Source organism: Salvia miltiorrhiza, chromosome 1 (genome assembly GCF_028751815.1).
Source record: "Salvia miltiorrhiza cultivar Shanhuang (shh) chromosome 1, IMPLAD_Smil_shh, whole genome shotgun sequence".
NCBI classification, from domain to species: Eukaryota; Viridiplantae; Streptophyta; class Magnoliopsida; order Lamiales; family Lamiaceae; genus Salvia; species Salvia miltiorrhiza.
Genome location: NC_080387.1, coordinates 51,591,559 through 51,603,674, shown reverse-complemented (window position 1 = coordinate 51,603,674; position 12,116 = coordinate 51,591,559). Strand labels below are relative to the sequence as shown.

At 32.8% G+C, this 12,116-nt stretch overlaps 1 protein-coding gene across 9 annotated transcripts; it reads right to left on the bottom strand.

The window, feature by feature from the left end:
• Positions 1-7,449: 7,449 nt before the first annotated feature.
• Positions 7,450-10,974, bottom strand: LOC130991701 (pentatricopeptide repeat-containing protein At1g10270-like). Of its 9 annotated transcripts, none has more exons than XM_057916117.1 (4): positions 8,885-10,974; positions 8,140-8,187; positions 7,752-7,810; positions 7,450-7,672 (listed from the first exon to the last, which is right to left on the bottom strand). In XM_057916117.1, the coding sequence occupies exon 1, from the start codon at positions 10,864-10,866 to the stop codon at positions 8,935-8,937; it is 1,932 nt and encodes a 643-aa protein (XP_057772100.1). In that variant the 5' UTR covers positions 10,867-10,974; the 3' UTR covers positions 7,450-7,672; positions 7,752-7,810; positions 8,140-8,187; positions 8,885-8,934. The 9 variants fall into 9 exon arrangements, with proteins under 9 accessions (XP_057772100.1, XP_057772075.1, XP_057772108.1 ...); XM_057916092.1 differs by having other exon boundaries at positions 7,450-7,647; XM_057916125.1 differs by having other exon boundaries at positions 7,775-7,810.
• Positions 10,975-12,116: the final 1,142 nt, after the last annotated feature.

Sequence of the window (12,116 nt, the reverse complement as noted above, 5' to 3'; positions counted from 1 at the left end):
AGTAATTGTTGTGAGAGGAGAATGATCGAGAGAACCCTAATTCTCACAATTTCATTTGATTTGGAATTCAAAAATATAATCTCACGAAATAGATGATAAAACAACACAAAACGACGTCGTTCGTGTCTTTTAGAACGACGTCGTATAATATCCCGTTCGGCGTGTCCACGTCAACTTTTCGTTCAAGCAAAATATGCCATGTCAGCTTTATAATAAGGCCGGAGCAAAAATTGTGGAAAAATTGAACGCGGGCCTAAATTCAGGGAAATCCAGACAAAATTTAAAGTATATGGAAAAGTTGAAAATCGGGTCAAAGTTCGTGTGTTTTAGCATAATTAACCCATAAAGTTACTTTAAATTAATATTTATTTTTCAAAAAATAATGTCTTCACATGCACAAAATTAGATAGAATAAAAATAGTAAATATAAACAAATAATTATAACAAAGAGAATACTGACATAGGTTGGTATATTGTTTGATTATTTATTAACTTAGAAGATATAAATGAATTACTGTAATATATTACAGTATATTATATTATCATAAATTAGTGAAATTGAAATTAAAGATATCAAAAAATAGAAAGAAATTACTATAATTGTGACGAAAATGAGAACGTTGATTGATTACCTCATAAAATACTATAGGAAATTATATTATAATAAATTAATGAACTCAAAATTAAAACTAAAAAATATAAAGAAATTATTGTAATGGTAAGAATAATGTCAAACGTTGAGCACTTTGACCGATTTATAATATATTGCGGTACTCTACATTACAAGAAACTAGTAAAATGAAATGAAAATGTTAGCCGCTCAAAAAACAATGAAAATTTTAGAAAATAGAAATGAATGACTTTAGTAGTGAGAATGATGTCATACGTTAGTTACATTCTTTGATTATTTGATAAAACTATAAGACATTATATTATAATAAATTAGTGAACTTGAAATTACAATAAAATAAAAGGAAATTACCGCATTTGTGAGATAATGTCATATATATGTTGGCTCCATTATTTGATTATTTACAAAATCTTGGGTACACCTGGGTGTACCGTACAACCGGATTGACCTGTACTCAAAATAATATTATCTATATTAATATGAGTTGGATCAGGAAATGAGTTCAAATCAAGGTGCGGGTCAAAATTTAAGTGAAGGTATAATCCGGTTGTACGGTACACCCGAGTGTACCCAAGACCAACTCTTAATTATTTCATAAAACTATTGATTATTAATAAATTATACTGCAAATTAGTGAATTGAATATATATATATATATATATATATATATATGAGTGACTATAATTGTGAGAATATTATTATACATTGAGCCCACTGATCCATAAGTACATTATAAGAAAGTAGAAATTTTAAAAAAAAAAGACGAAAAAATGAAGAGGAAAAGCATACACAAAAGTATAATACTCCCTCCGTCCGCCAAGATTATGGCAATTTGCTTGGGCACGAGATTTAATAAAATTGATGATGATTTTGATGTAGTGGAGATAGGGTCCCACCACTTTATGAGATGAGTGGTTGAGATTGAATTTTGAGTGGTTTTTTTGTAAATAAAGAGTGTTAATAAGGATAAAATATTAAAGAGGATGGTGGGACCATTGCCATAAAAGAAAAGTGACATAATCTTGGCGGACGCCCAATATAGTAATTGTGACATAATCTTGGCGGACAGAGGGAGTATTACAATTAGGGGTGATGAACGGGTCGGATATGAGATAATCGTACCCAAAATTCGGGTACCCGTACCCAAAAGTTAGCATTTATGTTATCCGTACCAAAACTCAAACGGTATTCGGTTATCGGTTGAATGGGATAGTTATATGAGTCGGTTAAATGGGTAACCGAAATACCATTAAAAAAATTAGCTATGTTAAATTGTAGCTATTTGGTAGAACTTATTTAATCTATTCACCTTCACAATCCTCGTGTGATGATGCGATGAACAAGTTAATGATTTCATTGAGTTGAGTTAATATTTTAATATATTTTAATAGTTTATTATTGATTATTCTATTATTTTTCGACTATTCATAAGTTTATTTAATTATTAGTTTTTAAATTGATACATTTCATTTCACGTAAAGTTGTAGTTATATTATAAATATCAAATTAAATATATTTATATTAATAACATTATATTTTATAATTTTAAAATTAATTAAATCGATTATCGGGTATACTCGATAACCAAAAAATCTCAATACTCATATCCATAACCGTACCATTTAACCAAATATTGGGTATCGGTTACCCGATGACCGACTGGTTTCGGTTCGATTCGGATATAACCAATACCCAATATCCAAATAAGCAGCCCTAATTTACAATATCATAAGATATCAGAGAAAGTGGAAATAAAAAATAATAATAAATCGAGAATGAAAAACAAAACACCATTATACTATGCGATATTAGAGGAAATGGAAATAAAAAAAAGTAGAAAATCAAAAAAGAAAAATAAAACACAAAAAAGAAGCAAAAATAAGGATTTAATTATGGTTTCAAATAAATTTGAACCTATGAAATGCCATGTATTTCTGTAATCCTTTGCTACTTTACTAGTGTGTAACCCGTCGAAATTCGACGGGGAGCCACTTTATATTGTAATTATTATTGTACATTTTTTTTATTACAACATATAAATAATTTTTATATAAATTATTTAAAAATTTAATTTTATTTTATCAAAATAAATTGCTTGTATAGATTAAAGCCTTTTGGCTAGTTATAGTTCTTATTGAGAGTTAAAATAGATTGTATTTTTATACATTATTTGATGAAATTTCATAAAAAGTTGATGTAAGCTTGACGGTTTTATAAAATAATAAGAAAAAGATTTAGGTCTATTTGACATAATATATGATGAAGAATTGACACATCGTATTTTTTTGTTAATTATATATAAAAAAAATTACTAATTTTCAGGAGTGTAATTTTTATAAATTGATAGACAAAATTTAAGACCATGTCTTATGTATGAATATCATCTCATCGGAACCTTACAAAACTTTTGAACATCATCTTATCTGTAGCTTGAAATATCACATTAAACTTTGTACATTGAACTTCTAATCATTATCTTTTTTGAAGCTTGTTATATGAGATTTGCCTTATGGGTATCATCTCATCTTATTCTTGAAAAGATAAAACTTAACTCGTAAGCAACATCTCATTTGGAGCTTATAAGACCATAACTGATTTGTGAGCATCATCTCGTGTGAAGCTTGAAAGACTATAACTAACTTGTGAGCATCTTCTTGTGTGGAACTTGAAAGACCATAATTGATTTGTGAACATCATCTCGTCTATAGTTTGATAGACAGAGCTTAGTTCTAAGCATTACTCACTTGGAGCTTGAAAGGCTGGAGCTTAGTGCTAACCATTATCTCATTTAAAGCTTCAAAGGACGAAATTAAGTTGTGAACATCATTTTGTTTGGAACTTGACAAACTATATCTAATTTGTGAGCATCATATTGTTAGAAGCCAAAATACTTGTAAGACTATAGCTGACTTGTAAGCATCATCTCGTGTAGAACTTGAAAGACTATATAATTGACTTGTAAGCATCATCTTGTTCATAGTTTGATAGATTGAAGCTGAGTTCTAAGCATCAGTCATTTGGAGCTTGAATGACCGCAGATGAGTACTAAGAATTATCTTATTTGAATCTTAAAGGACCAAAATTTAGTTATAAACATCATCTCCTTTGGAGTTTGACAAAGCACTTATAACTTATGAGCATCATATTGTTTGGAGCCAAAATTAAGTTTTGAGTACATCTCAAATGAAGCTTGATAGACCATCTCTGATTTTTTAACATTATCTTTCACCCGGAGTTTGAAAGATCAAAAGTGAATTTTAAGAATCATCTTGTTTAGAGCTATACAAAAACATATACCAAGCGAAAATGCTTATAAATAAATTAATCAATTTGTATTATCACTAATTTAGTACAATTGACAATTTTCTACGTTGAATAAATAAAAAACTTATGCAGACATATCAAGATAAATTAGTTTTAAATATATTAAGCCAAAATTTACTATATTTTAGTTTATTTATATAAATGTTAGTGATTAGAAAATCATCTTATGTTTAACGCACAATTATAATTTTCAGCTTTCTCAATGTTTATATTGTTGTAAACTCGTCATTTTTTAAAATTGAATTAGATAACTAAAAATTTAGAGTTTTCACATCTACACCAAACTACATTTTCTTTAAACATATATCAAATAATTGAATTTTTCAATCCGATTATTAATTAATCCAATCAGACTAAGTAGCATATTTAGTTTTTAAAAATTCAATAATAATAATTTGTACTATAGTTGGTTGATTTAATATTATATTAAATAACAAAGCTAAATTATTTGATCTTTTTTAAATATAACTATTTAACAAATATAAATAACATATGAAAAATGCAATGTATTACGTCATTATTTTAATATATCAACTCACATTATTCATTAGATATAATTATAGCCAAAGTAATATTAGATAAATTGAATTAATTTTTAATATGAATATAACTATTTATTTGGCAAACTGAAAGTTAATTGACGAAATTAAATTGGCGTTGCAAATATATAAAAGATGAGATACCACATACAAATATTATATAGGTTGTAGTCAATATGAACTTGCGAATAAATAGGTACCAATGTCATAAGACATGTGGAGTATCTTAATATATACTTTTTCTACAAAGATTCTACATTTTCTAAAATGTAATAAAAAAAAAGTGTCATAAAAATCAATATGAAATTCAAATTGCATAATTTTATTTTTATAAATATGTTTTTATATAGATTTTACACTTTTTAAAATATCATAACGCTAAATATTGAATTATAGAATTAATAAAAATATAAATAATGTAAGAAAAATCAAATTTATTAATTCATTATTTTAATACGTGGACTCACATTATTGACTACATTTTATTATTGGTCAAAATAATGCTAGATAAATCAAATTATTTTTTAATAAAAAATATAACTACCTATTTGGTCAACTAAAAGTTAATCGACCAAATTAAATTGATGGGGCAAATATATACATAATGAAATACTACACAAGTATTTATATAGTATGTGATCAAGATGGAGTTTGATTAAAAATCAATGTGGGATAACTTGTGAAAAAAAATTAGAATAAAGATAATAGATAATTTTTGAAATGGTGATATTCTAGATATGCCACATAGTAAACCATTTTCCTATTATAAAGAAGATTCTCACATTAATATTATATTAAACTTTATCATGGAAAATTTTGAATTACTACAAAATATAAATTTTTATATCCACCAAGTTAATTAAAATTGTATGTTTGGTATATAACTATGACTTTCATTATAATACATCCATAACATAAAATATGAGAAAATAAATTAAATTGTTGCAAGATATGAAATGACACATTTAAAATATAACATAGTAAGAAAATAATTGCAAAAATAGTAATAATGAAAATACATTTTTTTATTTAAACTTATCAAAAATTTAGATCCCATGTCAAACTTTGAGTAGACCTAATCATTTAGATAACGTAATCAAAAGAACAATAAGATTAAACTTCCATTTCACAAGAGAATACATAAAGGATGAGATACTACACACAAGTATTTATATAGGCTTTAGTTAAGATGGAGTTTGATTAAAAATCAATGTGGGATAAGAGATGTGACTTGCGAAAAAAAATGAGAATAAAGGAGATTAGAAAGTTTTCAAAATGATTGAACTATAGAGTACTACATCCACATTTTCATAGTTCAATTTTATAGAATAATAGTCATCATCTTAATTGATTGAACCATGATTGAGGATGAATATATTCTCTTGTGAAATCGAAATTTAATGTTATTGTTCTTTTGATTAAGTTATATCTAAATGATTAGGTCTACTAAAATTTTGATGCGGGGCCTAATTTTCTTGATGAATAAAAATAAAAAATTATAAATTTAATTGTGACGTATTTTCATTATTACTATTTTTGTAATTATTTTCTTACTATATAGATTTTAAATGTTTCATTTGAAGCCTATTATATTCATATCTTGCAGGAATTTAATTTATTTTCTCATATTTAATTTTATGTTATGGATGTATTATAATGAAAGTCATAGTTATATACCAAACATACAATTTTAATTCACTTGGTGGATACAAAAATTTATATTTTGTAGTAATTCAAATTTTCCCATGATAAAGTTAAATATAATATCAATGTGGGAATAATGAATGACTAATGTAAGAATGTGAATGACCTTTTATTTAGGTAATGAATTGCTAAAGTTTGATATGTTTTCAATGTGGGATAAATGAATTAAGATAGCAAAGAATAGTGAATGGAGAAGATGCCACCTAGGATTGAGGATGAATGTGGTATGTCTAATATGTATTGCTTTATAGAATTGATAGATAGATAGATATCATTAGTGGCATCCACACATAGCATTAAACATAAGTAAATGTTACTCCGTATTGCCTAAGTAAGGAGTATAAATTAAAGAAATTGAAATAAGTTAAATAACAAATTATAGAACTTGAGGTTATTATACAATCATGATTTTTCGTCATGATTTCTTGATATTATACATTCCCACATGAATAAATAGTTCTAAAATTATGATATTACTGTGACTACCATCTATGATTTCATGCATATGTTGTGATTATTGTGATATTTTTTAAAGGAAAATTAAAATAACAAAATATTGTATTACGTACCATCATACTATGAATCACGTAGTCATGATTTTTTTTGTTTGTGTATATATATAAGTATGATTAGTGGCATTTTAATCAAGAATTATATTTTCGATAGAAAAAATAAATAAAAATAAAAATCCAAAATTAACAAATCTACATTTCAAATCAAAGTGGCCTTTTTTCAGGAAACAAATCAAAAAGATTTTAATAACAAAAAAAAATAATAATAATAGAACAACTAATATGTTAAAATCTGCCTAATATAGAAGGGCAGTTTAGTTATGACAATTTAATGAATCAGATTATAAGTATTGGACCAGTTCGGTTTAAATTTGAATGACATTATCTACGTATGCATTATATACGTTTAGCACTACTCTATAATTAAAAGGTTATTGCAATGCTATATTGTACTCAAAAATATTTTCTCTCTTTTTATCATATATGTTTACTAAAAATGAAAAGATTGAGAAAATGTTGAAAAATATTTTCACACCCTTACCTTAGGATAATATTATCCAACATTGAAGAGAAAATGAGTTAAAAGGAATTGAATATTCCACCATGTCTAGAGAAAATTTTCCATCATCGTAAACATGTGAAAATAATGAAAAATTAGTGAAAATATATTTTTTCTCTTCTTTTTCATCAAAGTAAACGCACCTTAAGAGTAAAATAGTCTATGTTAAAGCTAATCGCGACCCGATCAAGATTCAGAAGATTCTAATCTGATGAAAACATAATTTACAGAAAAAATACCAGTTGATCTCTAGGAGAAGCCGAATAAGTTTTTTGTTCATTTATGTTCTGTATTTCAAATAAATACAACTTGGTCAACTAATCATTACAAGTTGAGAAGCTCATCTTTATTTGCTGCATACATGGTTTTCACTACCACCTAATAAGAAAAGAAGCCAACACATCTGTTAAATTAGTAAATACTATCAGCAATGTGTGACAATACTCAACTCAAAAGGATGATGGAATACAAGAGAGGTATACCAGAATATAGTATCAAAACAAACCTGCAACCCACAGTTGTGTCTTCCCGCTGTTGATAACTGGGAATAAAATGAGCACACAAACAAGTTTTACTATCAATCTTGCAGCTCAATCAGCTCATTTGCATTACTAATTAACAAGCACATATAATAAATCAATGACACTCCCTCTTTCTATTTCTTCTCATAATTTGGGTATTTTTGCCCTTAACATCTGCAATTTACAACCTGATTACAAATTATAAATACCAGAAGGCCCACAAAGTATATCAGCTCTCCAATTATAGAACTGAAATCAACTCTATTTTTCTATTTGAAAAAAGGAAGCATAAATACATAACTTAAGAGAGAGTATTCAAGGGAAGTTCTGTCATCTAGCTGAAACATACCAGAAACAGAAGGGCCCCCCCTCCATTCAAGTCTGAGATACATGAGTTCTGTGTGATATCAGGAAAAGTTTATGTTCCTTATAAGACAATGACAGCAAATCCCTCTAAATGTAACATTCTTCATTAATGACTAATTCTTGATGCAAATCTCAAGTAGATTAAAGGTTTTTAGCGCCAAAAGGAAAATCCGCAGTAAATCTTCTAATAGAAATCCAAAAATAGTGAAAATAACAATAATTGTAACAGATTTAGGTTCTCCTAGTAATATCAAAATGATATGAGATATAATAACAAGCCTCAAATATTTACAATAGTGCTAAACATCATATATATAACCTGGAGCGAAGTCCAACTCTAAACTCTAAGCTCTCAATCTTTTCTTCCGATTTGTCATATGCTTCTCAACGTATCAATTTTGAAGTTCCAAGTGGTTTTAGGTATTTGAAGTACCAATTTAATACTAGCAGCACACAAGATTACGTAGCAATCTTGCACATTGCGAAGAATCAAGTACAACAAACGTGACTGGAATGCACAATATATATTGATCACATTATTATCATCAGTCACAAACCATTAATGCTCATACAGAGTTTCATATAAAAATGCTCTCAAGTCCATGGAGCTAGAGTAATCTTTCCAACTATCATCAGCTACACCAAGTGCCTAACAAAAATTTCTCATGAACGCTCTTGTCAATTTGCAGAGCAAACTTAATTGCTTAAACATAAAATTAGTAAAATACCTTTCAATACTTGAAAACAATCGAATTGAATCCAATCAGCCACCTTTGAGTTAAACTCCATTTCTACCTGCCCCATAGCGGTACTCAACTTCCTGCTCTCGCCTTGGATGTGAATGTGCCATCTCCTGCATCGTTTGAGACTGACTTCCCTGCTGTGTAAATCGATTTGCATAACCCTGTTGTGTATGCTGATTTCCATAACTCTGTCGCTGTGTATTCTGATTCACAGAAGTCTGTTGAGTATCCTGATTTGCAGAAGTCTGATGTGTGATGTTGAAAACATTCTCAATTTCCACCCGGCGACCTAGTCCATCAAAAACACCCAAGACGAATTCCTTAAGCGAAGACGTAGTTCCAATTCCCTGAGTCATCATCTCTCTTACCAGATTGGCAGTGGCATCAAAATGACCTTCCAGAATAAGGCCCCTTATCACAATGTCATAGGTCATGACATCGGGTTTTGGTTCTCTATCAGTCATTTTTGACAGAATTGGCAAACAATCAGAAGCTTTTCCCTTCTCGATCATCAAGGCAAACCACTTATTAGCGTAAGGAGGGATAACCCTAATACCCAACTCAGCCATCTCCGAGTACTTCTGAATCACTTTCTCGACATTGTCTAGCTTGATGTATGCATCAATCAACGTCCTAAATGTGTTAACATCAGGGACTAATGACTTGTCCAACAACTGCTTATAGTACTGTTCCGCTTCATCCAACATCTCAAGCTCACAAAACCTCGTAATCATATTGTTATAGCCAGCCACATCCATATAAAAAGGCTTCGACTTGGGTCCCTTACCTGACCTCTTGAAAACATGCATCGCCTCTTCGATATTCCCTTCCTTAAAGCATTCATTAACCATCATACTGATAGAGTCTGAATTCACTGCTTGGAAGGTAGGCGGCGTGTGATCATCCAACATGCCCTCAAACAAATCCCATGCTTCTTTCTTTTTCCCATGCTTCAATAGCGTCTCCAACAACGCATTCCTTGTAGCAGGCACCATCTTATACTCCCTAGACATTAAATCCCTAAAAGACTCCATTGCCTCCTTCCCCTTTCCCTGGTTAAAGAACCACTCCATGAATGTAGCATTCACCACCCCATCATACACGGTGCACCGCTCCTTCAACTCATCAAAGTACTCATTAGCCTTATCTAAGTTTCCCAAATTCAAGAAACCAAGAATCACATTGTTATAAACCAAAGAGTCCGCACCATGGCCCTTGTGCAGCATCTCACGAAGGTAAGCCACGGCTTCATCAACCCGACCAGCGTCCATGAGCCCCTTTGTCAGGTGGCGATAGGTTACAGGCGACGGGCAAAAGGGAGCAGTGTCCAGAATCTCTTTATAGACTTCCAGCGCCGCCTCAATATCTTTCGACGCACAGTGAGACACAATGAGGTTATTATACGAAACAATGTTGGGTACAATACTCGATTGGCGGAAGAAGTAGTGAAACAGGGCTTTGGCATCATCGTAGCGCTCGGCGCGGTACATCGCTGCAACAACGGCGTTGCAAGTGAAGACAGTGGGGCGGACGCGCTGGAAAACAGATTGGCGGCAGACGTAGGAGGCGGTGTCGATGTCGCCGGCGCGAATGAGAGACTGAACGCGGTTGTGGAGGTTGAGGCGGGGGCCGACTAGAACTGACGTCGAATCGGGGAGGCGGGCTCTGTCGGCGCTATTAGCGGCGCCGGGAGGAGGGGTTTGAGGGTTGGGGCGGAGGGCGTAAAGAGGAGGCTCGATCCGGAGTCTGCGCTTGCGGCGGCGGCGCTCGGCGGCGGCTTCCTCTGCGGAGGAGAATCCATAGGAGCGTTGCGAGATGTAGGGGGTAGATGGGGAATTTGTCGGTGATTGGGGCTGGGAGTGGTCGGCGGCCGAGGAGAGCTGATTTGGGGTAATATTGGGCAGGGGGGAATGATTGGAGGAATACCGGCGGACGGAGCCGCGGAGAAAGAGGCGGAGGAGGCTCATGGCGGTGGAGAGAGTGTATAAACCCTAAGTGGAGGAGAAATGAGGGTTTTAGAGACACTGTGATCGTCTCATTTCCCTTCCTTTGAGTTTTCCCTCTGCGGTTAAAGTGATTATTAACCTCCAAATTGCTCTTACTACATAGTACTTTCTTCTCAAATTATAATTAATTGCATATAAATACATAAAGTATATTTAGATTTTTTTTAATATAATTCAATTCGAATTAAATTTTCAATAATATTTAATTTTATGGGACCGTCATAATTTTATTATGTGGACACCAAAACATTGTTAACTTATATAAAAAAGGGTTAAGTATCAAATAAGTCCCTATCATAGTGGCCCTTTTCACGTTGGGCTCCCTATAGTCGAAGTTGGGCCAACTAAACCCCTGTAGTCCAAAAAATTGAATAATTGGGCCCCTGGCCCTAACGGCTGGTAAACGCCGTCCGTCTTATTTTTTTTTCTTTCTTTTTTTAATCGGCGGTGGGCCCCACCACTATCACTGGCCTCCACTCTGCGGACGGCGGCGCCACCACTCTCACTGGCCTCCTCGACAACTCCTCCGCCGTCGACTCCAACTCCTCCCACACCAACAACACCAGTTCCAGGTTCGCAAATTAAAATTAACAACATCGGAATTATATTACGCTCGTTAGTTTCTTCTCCAGAATCATAGATTGAATTTCTGAAATTCTCTAGATTCAATTCAGGATCCAAAACTAAAATTGATTCCATCACAAAAATAAATTTGACGATCTCAGCAGGCTGGACTATTTGTCGGCGTCGGCGGCGTCTCTAACATACGCCTACGGCGAGGAGCGGGCTGCGCTGGTGCGGACGGCGTTGAGGAGCAGGGATCGGGATTCAGGCGAGGAGAAGTGGGTGCGGTACTCGGAGGTGGTGGGGAGGAATGTGAAGGAGGAGGAGGTGACGAGCTCCTCCGTGGACCGGTGGCCCGCGGCGGCGCAGCGGGTGTCACTGAAGCTGGATCACGACGAGATCATGAACGCCTGGTCCAACAAAGGTCCACTCTTCGTCGACGCTGAGACTTCACAGATCGTCCCTTCCGCGGCAAATCGCCGGCGGAGAAAATCAGCGAGACGACGACGACGACGAGCTCTCGAATCGAGAAATAAGCGTTCAGATTGAGGAGAGAGAGACCAGGCAGCTCATGTTCTCATCCTTCGCGACGACGGCGGCGGACTTATCGTCGTTTGAAAAGAGCTGAATCAGCGAATCGAGCGCCT

Bases quoted from the DNA above. Each gene is read 5' to 3' on its own strand.
- LOC130991701 (XM_057916117.1), bottom strand. From the start codon at position 10,866: ATGAGCCTCCTCCGCCTCTTTCTCCGCGGCTCCGTCCGCCGGTATTCC.